Source organism: Hyaena hyaena, unplaced genomic scaffold (assembly GCF_003009895.1).
Source record: "Hyaena hyaena isolate Hyena2069 unplaced genomic scaffold, ASM300989v1 scaffold_38, whole genome shotgun sequence".
In the NCBI taxonomy this organism is placed as follows: Eukaryota; Metazoa; Chordata; class Mammalia; order Carnivora; family Hyaenidae; genus Hyaena; species Hyaena hyaena.
The window spans coordinates 510399-537746 of record NW_024080670.1 but is presented as its reverse complement, the minus strand read 5'-3'; the positions used below and the strand labels follow the sequence as shown (position 1 = coordinate 537746).

The 27348-nt window shown below is 53.6% G+C and overlaps 1 protein-coding gene across 1 annotated transcript in view; it reads left to right on the top strand.

Annotated features, from left to right (window-relative positions):
• The window catches only part of CFAP77 (cilia and flagella associated protein 77), a 132588-nt gene that overhangs the window by 50397 nt on the left and 54843 nt on the right, over positions 1-27348 (top strand). The window contains exons 2-3 of the mRNA XM_039229654.1: positions 23428-23527; positions 24051-24279. Coding sequence (XP_039085585.1) covers positions 23428-23527; positions 24051-24279 — 329 coding nt within the window. The remainder of the gene's footprint in view (positions 1-23427; positions 23528-24050; positions 24280-27348) is intronic.

Below are 27348 nucleotides of genomic sequence, written 5' to 3'. Positions count from 1 at the left end.
TGTCACCCTGGAGCACCCCATCTGTCTACCATGCCCTCGGGCACCCAAAATGAGGTCCGCGCTCTCCTTTCGATCACTTTCTACGGACCCCATGACCACACCAAGTCAATGACCATGCCCTCAGTTCCTGCACAGATGTCTAAAGCTCCTTCTCCAAATCCTGCATTTCTTCTTCTCTGGGATATTTCAACATTGTGCCGTAAACCCAGTCAGGAAGCTTGGTGCTGGGGGGCCCGGCCAGCCCCAGGTCATCCTGTTTTAAGGGGAGCTTGATTTTCACCTGAAAGATATGTTACCGTGGACTGATTGTTTTCATCCCCCCAAATTTGTATGATGAGACGCTTAATCCTCAAGGTGATGGTATAATAAGGGGGTTTGGGGAGGTGATTCTTCATGAAAGAGGAGCCCCCACTGTCCGGATCTGTGCCCTTATTAAAGGGACAGCAGAGAGCTCCCTCACCCTCTCACTGTCATGGAAGGACACAGTGAGGAGTCGGCCATAAGCAACCAGAAGAGGGTCCTCACCCGACCCCGAACTGCTGGTACCTTGATATTGGACTCCCCAGCGTTTCTACTAAAAAATTATCTGTTATTTATTTGAAATTCCAATTAACTGTATTTGCTAAATCTGGCAGTGCTGCACCGTACTCAAACAGATCGTGCCTCCCATGTCTCTGCCCCACGCTCACCTGTTTCCTTCTTTCTATACCTCAGGAAATGACACATTTGGGGGCTGAGAGCTGGGCCTCATATTTCAGTATCCCCTCCACTGAGCACCATGCCGGGCACACACCTGACCGTAGATATTGTCTGTCGGCTGTGCGTTGAGTGAGGGCCCCCAGGGAGGTTTCTGTGAGGAGGCAGGCTGGCTCTTTTGGAAGTTGTTTGCAAGGCTCCTTGCAGGAGAATGGAAACCCCGGGCTGCCAGCAGGGTAGCGATGTGCTGGCCCGCGGGTGACAGCAAGCGTGTTCACGGTGTAGACAGATGTGGACGTGAGTGTAACCACACTGGCTTCCCCACCTCCACCCACCGCTGAGAGTTTGGTGCATGCAGGCGCTGGGCAAGGCATTGATTGGGCTGAGCCCTGTGAGGTTGCCAGTGTTTTCGTGGTTCGAACCCACAACACCAGCCACTTTGTCGGTTCTCTCTAAGCCTTGATGAGTGTTTCCGATTCTCAGGACTGCTCTCAGAGGAAGTTCCTGCTTGCGTCCCTTTTTATAACTCGGGACACTGAGGCAAAGAAGGAGTCAGTGACGTGCTCAGGGTGGCTCAGCTGGGGAGTAACAGAGCTTGGATTTCCCCAGGCAGGCAGTCGTGGCTCCAAAGCCTGTACATTGAACTTCCAATGTACAGAGAGGGAGAGGCAGAGAGAAGAGAGAGGGACAGAGGATCCGAAGTGGAATCCTTGATGATAGCAGAGACCCCGCATGGGGGGTCGAACCCATGAACCATGAGATCATGACCTGAGCCAAAATCGGAAGCTCAACCCATTGAGCCCCCCAGGACCCCCTCTTTTTTATTTAAAGAGGGAATACATGTGGTCCAATGGATGCCTTCCTCTGGAGAAGTCTGCTTTTCCTGGTCCCTGTCTGTATGGCTTTCTGTTGGACACTCTTACACTTAGGAAAGCTTTGGCCATTCATTCACTCACCCATTCATTCAGTCACTCAGACATGAAAATTACTGAACCATGACTCTGGCTCCATTCATCCCAAGAAGGAGCATGGCTCCAGCACGATGAGAAGGAAATGGTGCTTCACAGCACGTCCGGGCACTGCCGGTCCATATCGCTCAAGGATGCCAGGGATCCAAGGCCACCGTGGGAGTGTTCTAAGCCCTTTGAAGCTCTTAACAAAGGGGTTTCGGGGCGCCTGGGTGGCTTAGTCGGTTAAACGTCCGACTTTCGCTCAGGTCATGATCTCGCGGTTCGTGGGTTCGAGCCCCGCGTCGGGCTCTGTGCTGACTGCCAGCTCGGAGCCTGGAGCCTGTTTCTGAGTCTGTGTCTCCCTCTCTCTCTGACCCTCCCCTGCTCACGCTGTCTCTCTCTCTCTCCTAGAAATAAATAAAACATTAAAAAACAATACAAAACAAAACAAAAAACAAAGGGGTTTCTGAGAAGTTCAGTCATTAGGACCAGAGGCAAAGTCACAGATGCTGCTGCCGGGGATGGACTGCAGGGGAAGCGTGAGCAGAGTTGTGGTAGCGGATTCTTCCTGGCAGAGAACCATCCGGGAATTGGGAAATTCGTCACGGGTAGGCGTGCAGGCAGGAGAAATGGCGCCCACCCCATCCCGGGGCAGGTTGGATGGGGGGTATTTCTCTGAAGTAGTCAAACTTGGATCTGACTGCTTATGCCTTTCCAACCAATCTACTAATTATATTTCTTCAAACTTTATATCCCTGACCCTTGTAAAAGGATTGCATTGAAGGCGTGTTTTAAGCTGCTTTTTAATAAGTCAATAAGAAAGCTCAAAATTATTTAAAGCTTCTTAAAGAGGATTATATTTGATTTCTTAGGGGAATTGTGGGGTGTAGAATAGTAAAGATGTTCCGTCCTGCTGAGGTTTGTTTTACATTGAGGAAGCACATCATTTAAGATGAAAACTTTTAACTATTTTATTGATGGGAAGGGGATGGTGCTTCAGTACAAAAAGACTTTTCCTGCATGTAAAAGCTGGCAGCACGAACCGAGCCTCCCATCTTTGAGGGGCAAGGGTGGCATTTGAAGCTTTCATGCAAAAGTTTGGGACTCCCTTTGGCAATTTGTTCCCTACCCTTTAAAAGGAGACTTTTCTGGGACGCCTGGGTGGCTCAGTCAGTTAAGCATCCGGCTCTTGATTTTGGCTCAGGTCATGATCCCACGGTCATGAGATCGAGCCCCATGTTGGGCTCTGTGCTGAGCATGGAGCCTGCTTGAGGATCTCTCTCTCCTTTTGCCTCTCCTCTACCTCGTGCTCTCTCTCTAGTAATAAAATGAGACCCTTCTGACATTCTGAAAAGGACAGAATCCCCAGGTATCTGGAAGAGCCCAGTCTGGTCATCGTGCATCATGGGAAGTAGAAAAATCTGGGCAAGAGCGAATACTTAATTCTTGTTTTTTAAGGACACGTTCACCACTGGGCCCCAAATCTAAGCCTGCTCTGCAGTGTTTAAAGTCACAGGACCCACACGAGTTCTAGTCTCACTGATGGGATGACTCTGGGGTGAGAGGAGGTGTGCCTTGGGGCTGAGCAGTCGACCCTCTCTGAACTTCCCTAGTCTTGACTGCTCCAGTCAAGGGATAAGTCCAGGGGAGTCTGACTGAGAGAGGGGATAGTTTAGGGGCAGGAAGAATCAAGAGGCCACGTGAAATTGGCCCGCAGCTTTCTCTGCACCGAATCACATTCAGACGTGCTGGAGACCAAACAGCTCCATGTCTTGCATTGACATTGAGTCAAGAGCATCTGACCACGCCCCTCTCAATTCAGAGAAACTTTTTTCAATTTTTTTATTTCAGAAAGAGAGAGAGAAAGCGGGTGAGCAGGGGAGCGGGGGAAAGGGGGAGAGAGAGAGAGAGAGAGAGAGAATCTTAAGAAGACTCTGCGTATGGAGCCCAACTCAGGGCTCGATCCCACAACCCTGGGATCACGACCTGAGCCAAAATCAAGAGTCGGATGCTCAACAGACTGAGCCCCCCAGGCGCCCCCTCCTCTCAATTCAGACTCTTGTCCCCTCCTACCTGGAGGGCCAAGCTAGACTCCTGGGGATCCCCGCCTCCCGCTCCCCCTGCCTCACAGCCTCTGCTGTACTACCAGTCTGACTTTCTTAAACTGCCATGTGCTGATCATTCCATGACCCCGTCAACCACTGCAGACGGGAGCCTGGCACAGTCTGGCCCCAGTGTTCATCTTTCTCCTGGTTAGTGGATCATCTTTTGCCGCCCGTGTTTCCTGCTCATGCTTTTCTACCTTCCGGGCACCTGCTGTGAAATGCCACCTATGTCCCTCTGGTTAGCATTCCGTGTCCCTGCGAAATGTATCTTCCAGGAGAACCACTCTGAGCCTGGTGGGCAGACAAGCCCGCTCCCTCCTCAGCGCCCCCAAAGCCTGATACACTTATGATGCAAAAGCCGGTCTCCTACGTGCCACAGGATTCTGCATGTCCTGGATCCACTTGGTTCCTGTGGCCACACATTTCCAGGAATGCCCTTCACGTGTTACCACCAGAAAAATCCACCCCACCCCTCGCTCCTACATCACATCCCACACACATGCTCTGGGAAACCTTCCCCACGTGATCTCGCACCTTCCCGGGAGGGGGGGTGGTCAGCTTCTTTCGGCTTCTGGGCCCCCAGAACCGTGCTTATCTGTCTCTTTGAGCTCCTATCTCCCCATGAGCTGTAATAAGGGGCACACACATGTGATGTCAGTCCCAGAAGATGGAGTCTGGCTTGTCTTGATGCGGTGCTTGGCACCGAGGTGGGTCTCATGCCATCTGTTTGATCAGGGCTGTGCATTGATAGGTGTGCCCCCCTCTCCGTGCTTGTCAGAGTGGATGGCTGGATGTGAGAGTGTCATGTTGTTGGAGGGTGTGGGGGATTGAATACTTCCCCCAAAAGGATATGTCCAGGTCCTAACCCCCAGTACCGCGAATGGGAACTTCTTTGGAAATAGGATCTTTGCAGATGTCGTCAAATTAAGGATCATAAGATGAGACCTTACTGGATTTTGGATGAGCCCCAATTGCCCTGACTAGCGTCCTTGTGAGGGAAAGGGGAGGGAGACAGCGAAGCAGAGACACATATGCAGGGAGAGGCCAAGTAAAATGGGGGCAGAGACTGGAGTAATACATCTGCGAGCCGGGGAACCCCAAGGGTCTCCGGAGCCCACCGGCAGCTGGGAGGGGGCACGGCACGTGTTCTCCCTGAGGGCCCCCAGACAGAAACAACCATACCGACACCATGAGCTCCGACTTCTGGCTCCCAGAACTGGCTGAAATAAAACATTGGTTATTTTAAGCCACCAAGTTTGTGGCAATTTGTTGCAGCAGTCCCCGGACACTGATAGAGAGGAGATGGGTCAGAGCTACAGAGAGGGCTTCCCGACTTGTCTATGCTGTGACATTGACCTACTCCAGAGCAGCTGGAGCCATGAGTAGTAGTCCCTTGGCACGTACCTCAGAACCAGCTGATTGCGGTCTCTCTGCTCCAGGAGAGTGAGGAGGCTGTGGTAGACGTACCAGCCAGAGAGAGGCCAGAGTCAAGCACCCCTGGCCTCCCAGCCCTGCCTCTGGGGATTTTCTGGGGGGCCCTGGGCATGCATGTCACCTCTGAGCACTAATCTGTAACACTGGGATAAAGCTGACCTGCTTCATAGGATACAGTGAGAATTCATCCATCTATCCATCCATCCATGCATCCATCCATCCTTCGACAGAGTTGAGCACCTACTATGTGCCCAAAACTATTCTAGGCAGAGCAGGGCACAGTAACAATACGATCCCTGATCCCTGACCTGTGAAGCTCACATGGCAGGGAGAAGAGAAAGATGGTGACCAAAATTCACCAGTAAACTACATGGTTGATAATCACTGTGGAGAGACAGAAAGCAGGGGTAGAGATGTGGAGAGGCTGGGGTACAGTTTTATTCACACACTCATTCATTCATTTATTTTTAATATAATTTATTGTCAAATTGTTTTCCATACAGCCCCCAGTGCTCATCCCAACAAGTGCCCTCCTCAATGCCCATCACCCACTTTCCCCTCTCCCCCGCCCCCCCCATCGACCTTTAGTTTGTTCTCATTATTTGAGAGACTCTTATAGTTTTCCTCCCTCCCTCTCTGTAACTTTTCCCCCCTTCCCCTCCCCCATGGTCTTCTGTTAAGTTTCTCAAGATCCACATTATGAGTGAAAACATATGGTATCTGTCTTTCCCTGACTGACCTATTTCACTTAGCATAATATAGTCTGGGGTACAGTTTTAAATGAGAGGTCAGGTCAGAAAGGGTCAGGGGTCAGTGAATGTCAAGCACTTAGCCCTGACCAAGGCATTGGGCACATAGTACTTGCTCAGCCCACAGTAGCTGTTTGTACTTGTCTTAGCCGGCTCGGGCTGCTGTCACAAATTGTCACAGATGGTGGTGACGGTGATGGTGGGGCTTAAACAACAAGCATCTAACTCACAGATATGACTGCCAGCGCGGCTGGGCTCTTGGTGGGTGCTGTCTTCCTGGCTTACAGATGGCTGGCTTTTCTTTGTGGCCACATATGGCAGGAAGAGAGCAAATTAGCTCCCATTTATTTACTTATTTACTTACTTATTTACATTTATTTATTTTGAGAGAGAGAGAGAGAGAGAGAGAGAGAATCCCAAGCAGGCTTCATGCTGTCAGCACAGAGCTTGACGTGGGACTCGATTTCACAAACTGTGACATCATGACCTGATCCAAGATCAAGAGGCAGATGCTTAACTGACTGAGCGGCCCAGGTGCCCCTCTGGCCTTTTCTTATAAGGGCACTAATCCCGAACATTCAGGAGGACTCCACCCTCATGACCTAATCAGCCCCCCAAGTCCCCCCACCCGCAAAAGCCATCAGCTTGGGGATTAGGTTTCAACACATGAACTTGGGGGCCAGAAACAGTCAGCTGAGAACAGTACTCAAGACTAGCAGCCAGTTCCTGCCCCCCTTTCCGTTTCTCCCAGCAGGTCACTCTGTGTCTCCCGTTGCCCCGCGTTCTGCTTGGGTCCCTCTGGCTCCCTCCCTCGGGCATCCTGAATGCCAGGACAGGCACCTGGGGGTGCAGAGAAGTGAGTGACTCAGATGGGCAGTCTGGGGGGCAGTGTTCTCAGGCTGGATCGGTGGTTGCACAGGAGGGGCCGCTGAGGGGGACCTGCTGCTGGAATCTGCCCCTGCCCCCTGACCCATTCAGTTTGTTCCCGTTGGAAAAATGAAAACCCCCGAACGTTCGCCAATTCCTCTGAGAACAAACTGGAAAGCGAAGATGGGAGGTGGTGGGGTCGGGGTGAGGGAATGCGTTTTGTTTTTCCCACTCGCCTACTCAACTTGTCAGACGTCACCACTCTGCCACTTGCCCTCGGGGTGGCTGGGAGGAAGGTATCGCTGCAGGGCAGTGAAAGGGTTAACTCCATGTTCCAGAGAAAGGACCAGCCTTGGCCCAGCTCCTGGGAGGTAGACCGCTAACCTCTCGGCCCTCGGAATGTCGTGCCTGATGAGAATGGGTGTTTTAGCGGGGGTTGGGCCCAGCCAGTTCGTCCACGCCAACCGTGTGACGTATGTTGGGGGCCCTCGGGCCACACAGTGTCAGTTTGAGCTCCCGAGGGTCTGAAGACTGAGGCGATCAGCCCATCCATGTGACCAGCTCCCAGTGAAACTCTGGACGCCAAGGCTCGGGCGAGCTTCCCTGGCAGGCCATCCTCTGTGGGAATTATCACGCGTCAAAGCTGGGAGAAGCAGCCACAACCATGTAACTCCAGACGGAGGGAAGATCCTGGCCCCTGCCCCATCCGCTGACTTTATTTGTGTATTTGTTTCAAGTGTTTACTTATTTATTTTTGAGAGAGAGTGGTAGAGAGCAAGCAGGGGAGGGGCAGAGAGTCAGAGAGAGAGACACAGAGAGAGACAGAGAGAGAGACAGAGAGACAGAGAGAGAGACAGAGAGAATCCCACGCAGGCTCCTCGCTGTCGGCACAGAATCCACCTCAGGGCTCGAACTCACAAACCGAGAAATCATGACCTGAGTGGAAACCAAGAGCCGGACGCTTAACCGACTGAGCCACCCAGGCGCCCCCCGCCCCGCATCTGCTGACATTGGTCTGTGTGCGTAAACCATGACCACGAGAAGACTGACTGTCCTGAGATCTATAGGTCCTTCTAGTGAGTTCCTGAAGATGGGCTTGGGAACCTCCCCGACCCCCCAAATGGCAGCCAAGAAGTTGGCCTCTGCTCGTTCCTGAAGCGACAGCGTGAGGCTGAGGAGCAAGGTACACACCGTCTCCTCTGTGAGCCAGAGAGCCGAGCGAGGCCGTGATGTGGGTGACCCAGGGGCGCCTCCCCCAGTCGCTCCGCCACTGCAGACGGCACAGGGTGCGCATTTATTCAACCCTCCGGACTTCAGAAGGCGCACCCTCAGAGGACAGCGGTGGGTTCCTCTAAAAAGCAAAGCTCCCATTGGCGTTTATTACTTTGGGCAAAATAGAATTTGCTCCTGAATCTGCCAAAGCTCCCTGACAGCTCTGTCGACCTGACTGTGTCCTGTTTGAAAAGATCTGAGACACAAGGGACGAAAACGCGGGAGGCTCCTCGAAGGCAGGTGGGGCGCCCCCGGGCCTGGAGGTGGGGGGCAGGCGAGGAGAGAAGAAACTGTTAAGGAGAAGAAGGTTCTGGCGCCCAGACGCCGTCTCAGCCTGGCCCTTTAAAACCAAAATGAGGGAGTTCATTTGCATTTAGATCTCCTCGGCTCCCTCTTTTCATCTGAAGACAAATCCTCACAAAAGGCTGCTTAATTAGACCAAATTAGATTTCCGCTCAGCAGCTTGTCATTCATTACAAAATGCTGTTCTTTTTCTATTTTGGTAATTATAGGCTGGTCTCTATGAGTTTGTAAGCATTCACTCCCACCATCGCGTATGACTAGCATTCCTGATTCTGTGCAGAGGAGAGGAAAATTATTCAGCTGCACCAAATCTGTCTATTTTATAAGTTGGATCAAGACCATCGCTGGAGTCTTTTACAATAATGAGTATCCTCACTCTTAATTCTTTAATGATTAATTGCAGGAGCAGCACAGAGCTTGATAATTTCCAAGACTAAAAGCTGAGTACAAACAGATTTCACATGTAGCAATTATGCCACACATTTGAGATCTTTACCTGAGTTATGCGGCCCCATTGCATGTGAGAAGCCCACCATTAAATCATTTATAGCACAGCCCCTCTTCCTCAGTTACTATCGATCAGCCATCTTTTGCACTGAACGCCTTCAGGAGAGCTCAGAGCTCTTTTCCCATCGCTGGCTCCCTCCTCCCAAGCACGGACTCAGCGGGGGGGGGGGGGGGGGGGGGGGGGGGGAGCCGCAGTGTTCAGTAGATGCAGACATGCAGACGTGGCGGGCTGGGGGCCACGGGGAAGACCGTGCAAGCCTGGGCTCCGTGTTGCTGGTCCAAGGTCTTCGTGACCACCGTCCTCACTTGCTTTCCACCCATTGCCCCTGGTACAGCTCGGCGTCCAGAGGACTTCCCACAAACCAGGCGTGGTTCTCAAAGTGGCTGCCGTGTGTGCCGGAGAGGCCACGGGTGGGGTTCCATCCCAGGGTGGCCCTGCTGGCTTGGCGACGGTCACGCTGGTTGAGTGCGGACAGCAGGTGGCATGAGCCCGTGTGGCAGGTGGACGTGAGGTCTCTCAGTAAGGCCACTCGTCCCTGTTCCACGAGCTCACTACGTGAGGGGCCCTGCACACACTCTCGTCACACACGCCACGCGCCAACGAGTAGGAGGGTCGACACTGGACCCAGATCAGGCTGGCGCGGAGGCTTTCCCGCTGGGCTGCTCTGCCTTCCTGAACAGAAAGTACTGGGCAATGTGGATCTGGGTGATGCAGATCCAGACGTGCTCCAGAGAGAGAGAGAGAGAGAGAGAGAGAGAGAGAGAGCAGCAGCAGCAGAGGGAGCCCTAGAGATCAGCTCTCTCACTTTACAGGTGGGACCACTGAAGCCAGAAGGGGGGTAGGGAACCTCCTCAGGGCTGCCCTCCTGGACTGACCCTCTCTCTTAGCCCACAGCCCCCCACACCTCCTGGTTCCTGCCTGCCTATTACAGCCACAAGGCAGCAAACCGCTCAGTTCTGGGGTTCCCACTGAGTCCTGAAACTGCAGCCTTCCTGTGGGGCCCACTGGGGGACGGGGCTGGCGATCTCTGGATTCCTAGAGATCTGGGAACAGACTCCATACTCCTTTCTAGAAGACCAGCCGCAGACAGGCCAGGCCCGGGAGGAGTGCTGTTTCTACGAGCTTCCAGAACATCAGCCACCCGCACCAGTCACCCCGTGTGACTGGCACTCAGTCACATGAGCCTTCCCAAAGTGCATGTTGAAGACCTACTGTGGGCTGGGCTCCGGGGACATGGCAGCGATTGGGACAGACCTGCCCCGTGCTCTTGCAGCTGATGCTCAGCTGAGTGAGATGTGGCCCAAGCCACCACCCAAACCATCAGTCGGTTATAGTGAGAGGGGCCCCAGGAGGAAAGTACATGAGGCCCTGTCACTCAGGCTTCTAAGCGGGGCTGCAGAGTCGGGGGCTTTCCCAAGGCAGTGACATTTCAGCCTAGACATGAGGGGGGCCCAGGACTGGATGAGGGAGAGGCGATGAACAGCCTGTACACGGAAGGAGCCTGGCAAGTTCAGGTTGCTGAAAGAAGGCCAAAGGCGAGAAGCGGAGGGAGACTGAAGGAGAGGATGTGATAGGAGACCAGCCCCGACAGCCAAGCCCCCCATTTCACTTGGGGCCCCTGGTTCCACAGATGAGCCAAGGATGTGGGTATGGACCCCCGGGATGCCCATTTCTTCGCAGCAGGCTAAGACCCGTTAGCTCAAAAGCCCTTCGGCACCAATAGTTTACATATCCAGTTGTTTTAAACATAGCCCAAGCCGGGGTGCCTGGGGGGCTCAGTCGGTTAAGCCTCCGACTTTGGCTCAGGTCATGATCTCATGGTTTGTGGGTTCGAGCCCCACGTCGGGCTCTGTGCTGACAGCTCAGAAGCCTGCTTCAGATTCTGTGTCTCCCTCTCTCTCTTCCTCCCCTGCTCGTGCTCTGACTGTCTCTCAAAGAAAATGAATAAACGTGAAAAAAATTTGTTTTTTAAAAATAGCCCAAACAAGCAGATTTTTAGCCACTTAGGGGCTGGCTGCTTTGCGCAGCTCTCAAAGTGACACCAGCATCCGCTAGCTGTTGATGAGATAGAGCTTTATGGTCAGAAGACTCCAAGCCCCTGTGCCCGTCAGAGCCTGCAGAGCCCCTGCTCTGAAGGTCGTCACCTGAGCCCCCCTGCGCTTCCCCGATGCCCCTGCCCTGGAGCCCCTCTGCCCTCTTCCCCTTCTAGATGGTGGCCCCTCACCCACAAGTCTCTGGACAGCCTCACACCGTGAAGGACTTCCTTCTAGAACACCCCTGTCCCAGAGGCACCCAGTCAATGGAACCCGTGCATGAATGCCTCTTGAAGTCACATCTTTTTCCTTGATCAGCCCAAACCTCTGAACTCACTCCCTATGCTCCTTGCCCCGAAACCAGATCATCACCCATCTCTGTGTGGCCTGAAGTTCGGAGCCCAGGACCCCGTGCGCCCCGCCAAGTGGCCGCCGCTGCCTGTGCGGAAGGAGAGAAGCATCGCTTGTGTCACCTTGTACAAACCACAACCCAGAACCCACCAGAAAAGAAGCCCACAGCTGCAGCGAGGGAGGGGGAGCTGTGGGGCCCTGTCCCTCAGCCACCCAGCTTCGCGCTGAAATCAATACCCATCCTTATTAACAGGCTTCACTTTAGAGCCTCTTCCTCCGTCCCTGCTATCTGCTCTGCTAACAGGTCAGCTGCCATTTTGTGTTAAATTCCTTCTCATTTATTACAATGCGGTTTTTTTTTATTGACATGGAAATAAAACTTACAATCAATGAGATATTATGAAATATACATCAAACCAGAAGTCAGCGGAGCTGGCGTTTTCATCTGTTCTCAGGAAGGAACAAGGGTTTATGGGGGGGGGGGCGGGAAATACTGAACATTTTTCTTCCCTAATACATGATGCGATTTTCAATGAATCTATAAAGAAAATGAAAACATAAATAGAGTAACCAAACAGAATGATCCCTGCAGCTGTCAAAACTTAAAACAGTTCAGTTTTCCTTTGATTTCTGTTTTAAGTTTTGAAAAGTACATAGATCATTCTCTGCTTTTGCTTTTTCTCTCTTTCTTTTCTCTTACTCACTTTTTTTTTTTTTTTTTTTTTTTGGTGGGGAGCCTGTGTCCTGAGGCAGATCCCGCTGGGGTTCTGTGGTCTGCTGGCTTCAACCCTCGGCAGCTGAAGTGACCAACTCACCGGAAAGATGTGTCATTTACCCCTCATGCCGGTGGCTCCCCCTGGGTGGGGGAGGGGGCCCTGGTCTGTTTCTCTGTCCTCAGCGGTCTGGAAACTTGCTCCTTTGCGCCTTGGACGCCACATCAAAACCAGTGCAGAGGTGTTTCTTGCCTTTACTAATGCGGCAGAGGCCTGGGGACGGCGAGGAAAGAGCCGCCCCAAGCCGGTGCGCGCCTCCTGGGCACCAGGTGCCCCCTTGGCTCCTGGTCTCCATGAGCTCGTCTCAGTCGGGTCCCTCCACCCGTGGTGGGGAAGGTTATCCCTGTGCCATGAATGATGAGAAACAGACTCAAAGAGGTCAAATTACCTGCCCAAAGTCAGAGTGAGAAGGGTCAGAGTCTGGACTCAGATTCCCATCTGTCTACACCAGGTGCATGGGTGAGGACCTCCGAGATGGCCTCACTGAGGGATTCCGTTTTTTTCTGAAAGCCGTAGAACCCACTCTCCAGAAGAAGTCTGAGGTGGAGACCTCCCTAAATAAAACTCAGGTCATAGTGGCCGCCTGGCTGGCTCACAATGAGGGCCTGGGAAAATCACCCATCTGCAGGGTCCCCCCGGGGCAGACGAGGCTGGGGCCATGGGGAGCAGGCAAGGTGGTCGGGCGCCAGCTCCCAGGTCTCCAGGCTCACAGTCCAGTGCTCCTCTTCCTCACCCACGCCCACCTCCAAAAGTGAGGCCTCTCGAAGTGAAGGAGGGACATGATGTGAAATGGAATCCATCAAGTGTCATGGGTCCTCTGGTCCTCTGGTCCTCTGGCCGGCTTTGGAGCAACTATTTCATGAAGATCTAACTCTAACAGACATGCCTTCACCAGCTTCCACCACACAGACCATCAGAGCAAGGAGATCCAGATGACACAGGGCTTACATACTCCGGCCCCAGCCGAGGCCCCACCCACCCACACCTCACAGTCTCGCCTCCTTAGGGCCGAGCCATGTTTTCCAACGGGAAACTGATGGCACAGTTGCCACTTTATTTGCATCCCTTTCCTTTCTCATTCCAAAGAGAGAAGAGAATTTCCTAAATTGCTCGGATGGGAGGCATGGTATATCCTTCCGGCAGATGTATTAATTTTTGTTGAAGCAAAATCCACATAAAATTAACCATTAACCATTAGTAAGTGTACGATTCTTGGGCATTTAGGACATCCTCAGTCTTGTGTAGCTGCCCCTCCGTCTAGTTCCGGGACCCATTCACCACCCCTAAAGGAAGCCCTGTACCCATGAAGCGGCCCCTGCCATCCTTGTCTGCCCCACTCCTTCGCAATGACTAATCTGCTTGCTTTCTCTGCGGATTTGCCGATTCCGGACATTTCATAGAGATAGAATCACAGTGTGTGGCCTTGTGCCTGGCTTCTTTCCCTTAGAAGTTTTGTGCACATGGTAGCATGTATGAGGACTTCCTTCCTTTTTATGGCCGCCTAATATTTTACTGTGGGATCTACCACATTTTATTATCCATGTGCCAGTCGATGGACGCTTAGCTGCTTTCCACCTTTTGGCTATTGTAAATAATGCTGTCGTGAACACATGTGTGCATATATTAGTCTGAACATCTGTCTTCAGTTTCTTTGGGCATAAACCTAGGAGTGGAATTGCTGGGTCATAGGGTAATTCTATGTGAAACTTTGTGAGGAACCATCAAATGGACAGAATTAATTTTACGGCCGGTTCTCTGTTTACACAAATGGAGACAGAGTTGCTGAGGATTCGTGCATAGGCTAATGAAGACCACTAGCTAGTATGCCTACTTTTTATTAAGAACCTTCCAGGCCCAGGGCACCTGGGTGGCTCAGTCGGTTAAGCATCCGACTCTTGGTTTCGTCTCAGGTCATGATCTCACGGTTCATGGGTTCGAGCCCCGCATTGGGCTCTGTGCTGTCAGTGCAGAGCCTGCTTGGGATTCTCTGTCTCCCTCTCTCTCTGGCCCTCCCCTGTTTGTATGCGCTCTCACTCTCTCTCTCAAAATAAATAAAAAGAAAAAAGAGAAAAGAAACTTCCAGGTCCTCTGCTAAGAATTTGCTGTGCATTATCCAATATTCCAACAACCCTATGAACTGGGTCCTCTCCTTACATCTATTTTATAGGCTCAGAGCTTAATTAAGCAACTTGCTCAAAATCACACAGAGTTGAGAAGCTGGAATTCCGACCCAGGAGGTTCAGCCCCAGGATCAGGTTCTGATAAGCACCACATTATAACGTCTCAGGAATGTTCCAGATGACTGCTGTTTGGATCTGGAATGCCACAGGGCACAGGCTGGCGGCAGCAGGTCTCCGCCACTCACTGTGCCCGGCTCAGACTACTGTGAAAACAGTCTTGCCTTCCTTGTGTCCCCCCTAGTGGGGACATCCGGACCGGGCCAGCCAGGGAGCTAGAATCCAGCCCCACAGCGCACAACCCACGCAACACGTACGTGACCCTTGACGGCAAAGCGCGGCGCTGAGGGACTTCTCTCTATGGGAGCCTTTCGCTTTATTCCGCGCTTCTTCAGGAAACGGCCAGTTTATTGGGGGCCAGCTCCGTGTCCACCATGGTCTGAGGTCACCCCGCTCACTCACCTCTGCTTCGGACCTAAGAGGTGGGATTTCTTGCCCCGTTTTACAGGTGAGGAGCTTGGGTGAAATTGACAGAGCAGGTGTTGATCCAGCCGCTCCTATCTGAGCTGTTAATACACCCGTAAGCAGGAGGCGATCCTCACCCCTCCTCACCTTTGGGGGGGGCAGGGGAGGGGGAGGGGGTGGCGGAACCATCAATTTTAGGAGCCTCTGGTTTCACCCAGGAGGAGAAGTTTCTGGGAGTTGTTTCCTCAGGACAGTGAGCTACCTCAGAGTTGCTTGGGGCCATTCGTAATTCGATGACACCTCAGCCGGCTTCTGTTGCTTTCATTAAAAAAAAAAAAATCCAAATCATGATGTTTTCTCCTTCCAGCCTCTCACTTTTGCCTTTTTCAAAACGCTGTGCGTTCCCCCCTCATCCGCCTAAACCTGCTGTTGAGTTACCGGCCCCCAGAGGCCGCTGGCTCGGAGCGACGCGCCCGTGCACTTGGCTGCTCACCGCCTTCTCCGAGGGTAATCAAACATCAAGCTAAGTAGCAAATAAATCTCTCGATCTCATAAGCTGCACAGCGAGATCATGTAAATGCAAATGAAGGACCTGGCTTCAAGCTGTCGGGGGGGTGGGGGGGAGGGGAGGGAGTGCAGGGGCCCTGTCACCGTGACCGCCTCAACGGCAAGGGCCATACATCAGTTGCAGTAACGGGCCTGGCAGCATGAAGGGAGCCCGGGGCCGCCCCAGGGAGATGGAGGAACCGGGCCAGTGGCAAAGCACAAGGCAGCCTGGGCCTCGAGAACCAGGCAGGGGCTGAGGGGTGGGGGAGGGGTGGTGGGCAGGTGCCCACTGCCTGGGACGCCCCTTGGCCTGACCCAGAGAGCTGCTCCCGTAATGCTGCCTATAACCACAGCCGTAGCCAAGGCCACACCCTGGGCCGATGCCACTAGACACTCTATATACAGCCCTGGGAGATCTTACAGGCGAGGAAGCAGGGACCAGACACGTTAAGTGACTTGCCCAAGGTCACACGGGCAGTGGCAGAGCTGGGACTCATTTCCATGTGACATTAACAAGCCGTCTCTCCCCACCCTCATGCTCCACTCCATGCCTCCCTCTGCCCTGGGGGCAGCAGCTCCATCCCCTCCATCACCCTTGCGGATTGTAATGATACGGAAGAAGAACCTTGACTTTGACCCTTGGCGGGTACGTGGGAAATAGACACTCACACTTTAACTCTGCCTGTTGACTTTTGAAATCGTAACAGTAAAATGTCCACCCCCCTCCCTGTCTCCAACCACACGCCCTCATGCAACTGGTGACATATTCCCTTCCAGTGTTTTTTTCAATGAAGTTTCCTTACGTGGCCGTGACCATAGTATATGTACGATTCTGAATCCTGCTGAGGTTTGGTTTATTTGTTTTTTTTTTCACTTGACATTATTTTATATGCCTTTGATCATGTATGGATGTGGTCTTCCCATGTGTGCCTTTTTTTTAGGATCATTATTCGTGTTCACCTGCCACTCACACAATGCACACGGTTCAAAGACCCGGGCTTCTAAGCCGGTGCTGGAGTCCTTTGATGCATAATGTACCTTATTTCACATGATTGTTTATCTGAGGTTCTCATTATGGAAATAAATAAATATCCTCTATGCTAATCAGGACCACGATTTGCATTTATATTGTGCTTTTCATTCGAGGGTCTTAAGTTGTTTTACAATAATGAACTACCCCTCCACGGCACAGTGGTAGGTGCGTGCGTGCGGATGAATGGGTCTGGCCGTGTGCAGATATTTATTTAATAACTACCAGGCCATAACGGTGGGAGTTCACGGAGCCACACTTTAATGGGGTGCAGGAAAGTGAGTGGAGACTCTTCAACTGTCGGGCAATCATTTATTTAGTTCCGACGCTGGGCTGGAGGGTCAACGAACTCCGTTCTGGGTGGCCGCCAGGAGGCGGGCGTGATTATGGGGGATTCCTCCTGCTGGAGCGAGTGTCTAAGGCTAAGTAAGTCCAGAACCCAGGCACTGAGCTCCCAGACTGAAAACCCATATTAGAAACGCCCCCTGAGTTGGATCCCATCTGGGCTATCCAGGAAAAAAAGGCAACTGATTCCACCCATTTTTGCCTCTTGGGTGGGAAACGGGGGCTACTTAGGAATTTCCGAATGTATATTGGGTGGGAAATTCCCAGACTTGAATTGCAAGCTGGTCCATGAGGAGTGGCTTTGGCGAGGCTTCCGGGGGGGGGGGGGGCATCCTTCTCGCGTCTCAGGTGACTTCAGAGCGAGGTAGCAGGCTGCAGGGTGGGGGGACGTCACCTTTGCCTCTAGAAAGCCCTAGTGGCCCTCACATGGGTGACTGGCTGCTCTGAGGGAGCTTCTGGGCAGGGGGCTGCCTACCCGGCCTGCTCCAGTGTGGGGTCCAGAGCCTGGTCCTTCATGTGAGTGGCGGATGGAGCGGCGGTGCAGAAGGAGCCCAGAGAATCCCAGGGCCCCTGGGACAGGGAGAGAGCTGGTTTTAATTAGAGCTGAGAGACGGGAAATAAGGCAGCGAGGGATGACATCTTAATGAGGTTTAATGAAGCTGTCTGCTGATGGGGACAGCTGTCACCCAGAGCTGTATTCCAGCCAAGCCACCCTGTGATAGAGGAAACTCGGGAAAAGGCACAGTTTGAACGGTGCCGAGGAGGGCGGGCTGATCTGACGCAGAGCCGGGATCCTTCTCCCGTGTGCCGTCGCCTCTTGATTCGGGCATCTCGACCACGAGGGGTCCCGGCTACCGGGCCATGTTTGAATAGTGGCCCATGCGTCCCACTTCCCTGCCGTGCAAAGCTAAGGGCCTCTGAAAAGGCCCTGAGGGTTTGCAGGGGACGCCTTAGAATTCCGCCATCAGACATGGGAAATGCAGGAGGGGGTTTGCGTGTGCAGGCTGGAAGGGCTCCATGGGTCCCTTCTCTTCCTGAGCCTCAGTTTCCCCACCCATCCACTGGCGATAATGTGACCTGACTCAGAGAGCTGCCCGGGTTTGGGGGGAGGTCTGCTGTGGGGTCCCTCACAGTAGGATTGGCAGAGTTCAGGGAGAAGCACAGAAGCTCTTAGGACAGAGTAAGTTCTCAGAACTCAGAACTCAGGTTTGCTGAGTGAGATCACAGAACATGAGCCTTGGAGGAGGTGCTCAGTGAAGCTTAACTGTCTTCCTTCTGCAGCAAAGAGACTGTGGTGGTTTCAAGAGACCCCTGTGTGGGGAGGGTGCTGCCAGCCTTCACATGGCCCAACAGCCTGGCCGTGCCATCTGCCCCAGGACCTTGGCACGTGCCAGCCTGAGAACTGTTGCCTCTGTACTGTTCTGGACTAGAGGTGGGAACAGGTGGCTTGGGGAGCTGAGTGGCCAATCGAAGCTGAGATTTGTGGCTGATGTCATCTGTTTCTTGGATATCAGAGGGGTGGCCATGGCGAAGCAGGCGACCAATGCTGAGACCTCAAATCACCTTGCATTGCAATGGCAGCTGATCTCAGATGTCTGTCACAACTTGCTTGCCTGCATCTAGAAGTTCAGGGTCAGGAGCTCTGAGCACCCATATGTCAATGCTTAGCTGGCTTCGCACAGCTCCCCTGAGGTGCCCAGACACCTGCTAGAGGCTTTTCTCTGTAGGCTTCTAGAAGGCCTCTCTGGACGAGCTGGGAAAGGAGGCCAGGCCCTTCTACCTCTGGCTCTGTGCTCTTTTGGAAGCCCCTCGGAGAACCCTTCCGGTCAGCTCTCTCCAAAATGCCAGTCCAAGGTCGGTACCTTTCTTTCTTCTCCTGCGCCCTGACCTGGTCACGACGTCGCTGTCCTGTGTCCAGGTCACATCAGGCCTACGGTGTTTTCTGAAGTGGGAGCTCTTCCCAGAACCCCAAGTTATACATGAAAACAGCGACCCTCCCTGGGGCCCCCTGGGCGTGAGGCTACCTTGGCTCTCCATGTGTGGAGGGCAGTGCAGAGCCCACGGCCACTCTGCAAGAACCGCATCTCACCCGCAGAGCTAAGATTGGTGCACGAGAATAGTGCCGGGTGGTTTACGCTAAATGCCAAGTGAGTGGTTAAGAGGCAGCGAAGGCCATGTGGAGTCAAATATGGGTTCCGATCCTGCCCGGGCCATTCATTAGCCGTGAGGCTCTGAGCAAACAAGGCCGTAAAGCTGCCTGGGCCTCCGTTTGCGCACCTGAAAACTGGGATGGTAGTAACTGCTTTGTAGGATTCTTCTAAGCACTAGATAGAAGTGATGGAGGTAAAGGAGCCTGGTGCGCGGCCTCCGTGGTTACAGGTGTCGCTCTGGTCGGTGTGTTGGCACCAAGCTGGGCCCCTGAGCTTGTCTCACTGGCCAGCTGAGCTGGTTGGGGGTGAGTCCGCCGCTCCTCTGGGCATCACGGGGACCCCAGAGCACCCGGCCCCTGGGCCTGAAGGACTCAACTCCTGAGTGTGGACTTTTAAGCGCAGGAGGGTTTGGGGAAGGGGGTGGAACCCGGGAAAAGGTCAGGGGGCACACAGCTCTGGGGGTGTTCTGGGGCCGCAGCTGAGAAGGGCCCGGGACCCTTTGGTGCCCTACGAGGGGCCTTCTTGGACACCGTGTGACCTGCCCGAGAGGGAAACAAGTCCAGCTGTGGGCTGGAAAGGCCGAACCCCCTTCTCGGCCGAATTCTTGGGGAGCTCGACCTCCTTCTGGGAGACACTCCAGTCTGGAACAGTCAGAGCAAATGACAAAACCAACGCTCAGGGAATTCCGGATGGGACCCTGCCGTTGCAAAAGCGCATAGCAGAGAACCCGTGGGGACCTAACAAATTGCTTTTGTGTTGCTGCTGCTGTTTATCCTTTGCCGGGGTTTGCGTGGTGCTTGTGTGGAGGTGGTCCCCTGTGGCCGTCGAGAGCGCATCGCTCTCTCAACCTGTGGCCGCGGTCACATCACAGATGACTGGGTTCTGAAGGACAGCAGGCAGCATTGCTCGGCATGAAGGTCAAGAACAGCAGGACCAGATCCCCCAAAGCCCCCTGTGCAGCCTCAGCCACTACGCCTGCCCCAAGGGCACCCGCACCCCCGATGTTCCGCTGGCGTTTGAGCTTGGTCTGCATGTGCCTTGCGCATCTGGCTTCTTTCACCCCGCGCTTCGTATAGGAACCCCTGTATGGCTGTTTGTGGCTGCTTGTTCATTCTGGTTGCTGCCGGGTGGCATTTCCCAGCCCCGGTGCGGTTGGCATTTGGGGCCGGGAAATCCTCTGTTGTTGGAGGTCAGGACTGTATTGTGCGTTGAAGGATGAGCATCCCTGGTCCCCACCCAGCACGTTGTGACAACTCATAATGTCCCCGACACGGCCAGGTGTTCTCTGGGGGTGCAGAATTTCCCCTGATTGCCGGATTGAGAACACCCGCTACGGAGCATTCTACGGAATGATTACGTCACAACTTTTCTATACACCGGATTGTTTCTGGCACCTGTGGCTGCTACGAACTCAGATGCTGTGAGCGTTCTCAGATGCATCTTTGTTGGACATGGGCGCTCACTTCTGTTGGGTGTGCAGGAGGGAATTGTGGGGTTATCAGGCAGGCATATGCTTAGCTTTAATAGGTAGTGCTTAATGGTTTTCCACAGTGGCTGTACCAGTTTGTACCTCCCACCGAGAATATCTGGGTTCTGGCTGTTCCGCATTCTCACCGCGAGCACTGAGTTTTTATTTTGCATTTCTCAGAGGTTAAGCAACTTGAAATATGGATCCTGGCCACTTGGACATCCCCTTAATGAAGTGCCAGTTCAGGTCTCTTGCTCATCCTTCTATAGGATTGTCTGCCTTTTTTTTTTTCTTATTGATTTGTAGCAGCTCTTTATATATGATGGGTAAAAGTCCTTTGTCAGATATTTGCATTGCAAAAATCTTCTCTCAGTCTATGGACTCAAATTTTTTACAGCTTGAGGCAATCTGTGCCCCCCCCCCCCCAGTCTAACTCCCTGGTGCACTTGACTACTGTTACTTGTTCAAGTATCCCTTTTCCAAAACAATGAACATCATAAGGGCAAAGGCTATGTCTCTGCTTTGTTCACCTTAGAACCCCCAACACAGGGCTTGGTGCAGAGCACATACAAGATATTTGTGGAGGGAAAGAACTCTTGCAGCCTAAGGCTTCCAAGTACTTTGGCGATTATTGATTCCCAGGCAGCTTGGTAAAAAGCGCAGAGACCGAGGCACCTGCGTGCTTCTCCGCTCCCCCACCCCCCACCCCCAAGTCACAGCCAACTCTGGAGTCTGTCTGTCTTTCCTTTGCCAGCTGGAAGTCTGCCCACCTGCACTTGCCCTGAGGGAGACGGAGGCCTCTCCTGGAGAAGTCACATTTTAATTAACTTCCCCTGCAGTCACCAGAGAGGCCACATCATTTTCATAAACAAATGAGAAGCCAGAGCTTTGTCTGCAGCTCAGAGTGAGTCTTGCGGAAGGAATTCAAAACAAACCACCCGACAGAGGCCCCCGTGCACTTGCCTGGGACTCAGAACTCCATCCCTCTCGGGGGAAGCGGGGGCCCTGGGATTTGAGAGGGAAAAAGAGGGAGAACCATGCATAGATGAGAACTGATAAGAGTCTCCATGGAGACATTTCCTTCCTTCCTTCCCTCGTTCATTCAGCCCCTATTTCCTAGCCTCTCAGCCATGCTGGGCGCAGGGTAAAAAAGAGGTGGGAATGAGGGGGTCCATGGGGCGCAGAGGGGCAATCTCGGCACCTTCTACTCAGTTTTGCTGTGAACATAAAATTGCTTTAAAATTTAAGGTCTGTTTTAAAAAAAAGACTAAAAAAGTTAACCTTAAAATAAATAAAGACGGAGAGACAGTCCATCAGAGGAGACCGACATCGAACTGATCGTGGTGCAATTAACGACTTAATTACGCGGCTGTGTAATTTCTAATGGCTTTACTGAGACATGATTCACGTACCATACGACTTGCCCAGATAACGCGTACAGCGCAATGGCTTTCAGCACATTCACTTGTGCAGTCGTCACCACCATCCACGTTAGGACACCTCATAGCCATCACGCCTCCCAGCCGTAAGCAACATTACTCTACTTTTCCTCTCTGTGGATTTGCTATTTGAGACCTTTCGTGTAAGTGGAACCATGCAGTGTGTGGTCCGGTGTGATGGACTCCTTCCCTGAGCGTCATATTGTCAAGGCCCATCGGTGCTACTGAGGTACTACTGCATACGTTTGTAAGTGCCCTGTGGGTAGAGCTCAGGGCCCTGAGGGGCCGTTTAACAAAGGAAGTTGTCTGGACTGAAGGCAACCTGGGAGGGCTTCCCAGAGGAAGAGGTTTTTAAACTCAGGCATTTATTGAGCATCTGCTATAAGCCACCAGGAAAAGGAAGGCAATAAAAGCCATGGTTCCAGCCACGTAGGAATTTATAATCTGGACAGACTGACTCGTTAGTGTTTGTTGAACCGGTGGATCTGAGTGTGGGCTGGAGGCAGACAGCTCGGGTTCGAGTCCCAAATCGGCCACTTCTACTCTATGGCCTTGTGCAAACTGTTTGACCTCACTGTTTGCCTCAGCTTCCTCATCTGAGAAATGGGGATAGTGATGGGTTCTGCATGAGAGGAGCACAGGAAGAACTGAATATCGTATCTGGAACAAGTCAGAACTTAGCACATGGTCAGAACTCAGCACCCAGTCAGAACTCAGCACAGTCAGAACTTTGCACACAGAACTCAGCACGGCCTCACGGAAGCACCGTACAGGACAGGACCTCTGACCTCAGGCCGCTGCTACTTGAAAGAGAGGCTGTGTAATCTTTTTTTTGTTTTTTAAGCTTATTTATTTTTGACAGAGAGAGAGAGAGAGAGGGGAGCCCCAGCAGGGGAGGGGCAGAGGGAGGGGGACAGAGGATCCGAAGCGGGCTCTGTGCCGACAGCAGAGATCCTGATGCAGGGCTCGAACTCACAAACCGTGAGACCATGAGATGCTGACCTGAGCCACAGGCAGACGCGTAACCAACTGAGCCCCCAGGCGCCCCGAGAGAGGCCGTGTAACCTAATGATTAAGACCCCCGGCTGGAGGCCTGTGAAACCCAGCCCATGCGTTAGGGCCGTGGATCACGAGAACAGAAAGGGGGAGTCACGTGGTTGGTGACCCAGCAGTTCTGTCCCTATGACCCCCTTCTGTCCAGCCACCGGGAAGGTGATGGGGGGCCTTGTTACCATCCCCCACGGCCGGTGAGGATTCAAGGAGCATCGACACCCTCACGGGCGACCCTGACAGTGAGGCAAGCCCTCTTTGGTAGGAGTGGAGTCAGGTAGGGAAGATGGCCCCTCCTTGAACCGGGGCCTCCGGGGGAATCTCTGCGAACCAGGCCTCCCAGTGCATCCGCTGGGGCGACTCGCTTCCAGCGCCGGCCAGGCTAGACCCCAAATGCCGCCGCTCAGGGCAGGGCCTGCTGCGCGCCCCTCCCATCGCACACGTTCACCGCCGCTTTCAGGGCCTCGGGGGTCCTCCTGACCCCGCTCACTGTCCCTTATCACGAGCACACCAGGCAAGCTTTTCCAGTCATGTCTCGATGCCCAGCGCCCCCTGCGCTCACTCGGGGAGGGCTCTACCACCCACACCCTGGGAGCCCTGAAGGTCACGCCCAGGGCCTGCAGCGTCCCGTCGATTCCTGTTGCTGAACTTGGCAGGATGCGGTTGGTCTGAGATCCCGCTCCCCTCACCTTGGCTGTCTGTCTTGCCCCACGCAGGCGGAACTTGGGAAGCCCCGGGAAAGAAGTTGCAGTCTGCCTGGGATTGATTTCAATTACGGACTCTACATCCGGGGGCTGGATGGAGGGGTCCCTGAAGGTGAGCACGCGTGCCTTGGAGCCCCCAGCGGGGAGGGGCGGGAACTCTCAACCTAGGTCGGCCACTTGGTGGCTGGGAAAGAGCCGAAGAGTCGCGGGGTCTGCCCCACAGCGTGATTCTGGTGGAAGCCACAGTCTGGGCTTGGCCGAGATGGGGAGGCCCGTGCAGGGTCCAGGTCTAAGGTGCTAGGGCAACAGCGTGGGCCCCAGCCAGTGTGGACCCTTGACCCCAGACAAGAGACTGTGCCCTGTCCTGTTTGAGCTCCGAGCACAGAAGGGGCTCAGGACCAACCTTCTGATGGCCCTGAGGAGGTAAAGGCCAGGTGAACCTGGCTCTACTTGGGTGCCCCCCCCGGGATCTCTGGGAACCCCGACTGCTCCCTTCCCAGCAGGCCACGCAGGGCCGTCACACAGCAGGCTCTGGGGTAACGGAGGCGAGGGTGCCCCAGTTTGTTCTCGGTCAGGTGATTGCTTTACTTCGCCTACTGACCGCTGTGCCCTGGCTCCGTCCCCCCTGCCCTCAGCCATCGGACACTGGAACGTGTTTAAGCAGCAGCCCACGTGCCCCCACGAGCTGACCCGGGACTACATCGCCATGAACCGTGGGGCAGTGAAAGCCGGCCTGGTAACCGCCCGGGAGAACCTCCTCTACCGCCAGCTCAACGACATTCGCATCAGTGACCAGGATGACCGACGCATCAAGAAGGAGGTGCCCTCTCTCCCTCCAAACATGACGTTTGGGGTCATGTCACGGTAAGTGGCCGGCACACAAGGCTCTGTCCCTCACCGTGGGGCCGGAGGGCGCTCAGTGGTGACCAAAGTGGGGAACAGTGGGCGACGTGACTTGGGACTCCAGGCAGGGGGTGGCGCCCCAGGCCTGGCCAATCACTGTAGCTCACAGACCTGAGTTGCAGTGATCGGCTCAGCAGCAGACACGTGACCCATGCCCCGACTCTAGGATGCAGGACATTCTCTAAAAGTAGGATGCAGGGGCGACCGGGTGGCTCAGCAGGTTAAGTCATAATCTCGCCATCATGGGTTGGAGCCTGGCATCAGGCTCCATGCAGACACAGGCGCCTGCTTGGGAGTCTCTCTCTCAATCTCTCTCTCTCCCAAAATAAATAAGTAAACATTAAAAAAAAGTAATGGGGTGCCTGGGGGGCTCAGTCAGTTAAGCATCTGACTTCAGCTCAGGTCATGATCTCGCAGTCCATGAGTTCGAGCCCCGCATCGGGCTCTGTGCTGACAGCTCAGAGCCTGGAGCCTGCTTCCAATTCTGTGTCTCCCCCTCTCTCTCCGTCTCTCTGCAGCGAAAACCACTGATGTTCGATATAGCAGGGCTTCCTAACCCACGCTGTGTCACAGCACAAAAAATCACTGGTGTTTATACCTTGCACTATGCAAATAAATAAGTACCCACAGCTAGTAACAAGTGGCCTGCGGCCACGAAGCCCCACCCAGATGCCCGTGACAGAGAAGCCAATATCTTGGTCCATCCGTGTGGCAGTGTCACTGACAGTCTGTCCCCGACCTCTTTCCCATCCCCCACCCACTGTACCTGGATATGCGTCTTCCTCTGGCGCTCCCACCTTACTTTATTATCGCGGTTGTTATTATTATCATGATTGGTGATGGTTCCTTCTTTATTTTTTATTTTTTCTAATTATTTTCTTTTTTTAAATGTTTTTTTATTTATTTCTAGGAGAGAGAGAGAGAGACAGTGTGAGCAGGGGAGGGTCAGAGAGAGAGGGAGTCACAGACTGAAACAGGCTCCAGGCTCCGAGCTGTCAGCACAGAGCCCGACGCGGGGCTCGAACCCACGAACTGCGAGATCATGACCTAAGCGAAAGTTGGACGCTTAACCGACTAAGCCACCCAGGCGCCCCTATTTTTTCTAATAATTTTCTTTTTTTTTAAATATTTTTATTTATTTCTGGGAGAGAGAGAGAGAGAGACAGCGTGAGCAGGGGAGGGTCAGAGAGAGAGGGAGACACAGACTCTGAAATAGGCTCCAGGCTCCGAGCTGGCTGTCAGCACAGAGCCTGACGCGGGGCTCGAACCCACGAACCGCGAGATCATGACCTAAGCGAAAGTCGGACGCTTAACCGACTAAGCCACCCAGGCGCCCCTCTAATTATTTTCCATTGTGGTAAGATTTACTATTTTTTGTAAGTTTTTATTTATTTATTTTGAGAGAGAGCGAGCATGAGTCTGAGTGGTGGGGGGTAAGGGGAGAAGTGAGAGAGAGAGAGAAGCCCAAGCAGGATCCAGGCTTCCAGGGAGGCGCCTCACGCGGGGCTTGACCTCACAAACCATGAGCTCATGACCTGAGCCGAAGTCAAGAGTCAGTTGCTTAACCGACTGATCCACCAGGCGCCCCAAGATTTGCTATTTTTAAACGTGCAGCTCAGTGGCATTAAGGACATTCACGCTGCTCTGCAGCCAACACCACCCTGCATCTGCAGACCTTTCTTCATTCCGGACTGAAACTCAGTCCCCATTACGTGGTCTCTATTCCTCCCGTCCCTCGGCTCTCCGCACCCACTGCTCCGTGTTCTGTGTCTACGATTGACTACCGTGGACACCACATCTAACTGGAATCGTGCAGAATTTGCTCTTTCATTTCCGGCCCGTTCCACTTAGCGTAGCGCGTGTCCGAATTCCCTTCCTTTTCAAGGCTGAAGACCGTCCCATTGTGTGGATACGCCACATTTCGTTTCTCCGTGTGTCCGTCGATGGGCATTTGGCTTGTGTCCACCTTTAGGCTATGGTGAACAGAGCTGTGAACGTGGGTGCGCACGGCTCTGTGGGAGTCCCTGCATTCGGTTCTTCTGGGTCCACCCACGAGTGGCGCTGCTGAGACTCCAAGCTTCGTGTTTCGAGGAAGTGCCATCGTGTTTTCCTCAGTGGGAACTGCCATTGTCGGGGTCGCCTTCCCCTGCCTGTTCCCGCCAGGCGCCGAAACCTGCTCGTTCTCCAGAATCCAGCTCCACGTCATCTCTGCGGTAAAGCTCTCCCAACGTCCCGTGGCCTCAACGGCGCAACCTCTCTCTCACCTGAGATGCATTTCCACTCGCCAGCCCTCAAAACGTGGACGGCGACACTAGAGGCACATTGGAAAGCCACTTCTGGACCGGATTAACAAATCCTCGGCACGCCGCCCTTCCTCCACCTTTGAAATGATGCCCTAAAGTCAGTCCCTCAAAGGCAAGGTTTCCGCAGGCTGCCCGGAGTGCAGAGGGACAGGGGGACACGGTGCGCTAGATCGCTGGGCTAGCGCGGGCTGCCTGGGGACCTTGTTCCAGCAGGTCCCCGTGTTTTCCTCCAGGGCTTCTATTTCCCGACCCGTCAGTAGGCTCTCAGAGCGGTAACTCCGCCAGCAGGGGACTCCCAGGTTACGTTTGGTCTCTGTCAGTTTCCCTTCCTTTTCCCCCAAAAGCCAGTGCGGGAGGCGGGTGGGGTTACTTCCCTGGTTCAGGCAGGGAGAACTTGACCGACCTCCCTAAGCTGGGTTCTCAACCCCGTGTGCTTATATTTAAAAATAAAATTCTAGAAGACACAGGGCATTAGCCGTCACCTGGATCAAAGCCATTATTGGAAAGAAGAAAGCAGGGGCATCTGGCTGGTTCAGTCGGCGGAGCATGGGACTCTGGACCTCGGGGTCCTAAGCTCGAGCCCTATGCTGGGTATAGAGCCTACTTCATAAAAATAATAAATAGAATAAATAAAAGGAAGCAGCCATGCAGAGAGGTGAAGAGACTTGCCCAAGGTCACGCAGCAACTTGGGACCAGACAAGAGCCAGATCTAGAGCCAGGTGGGCG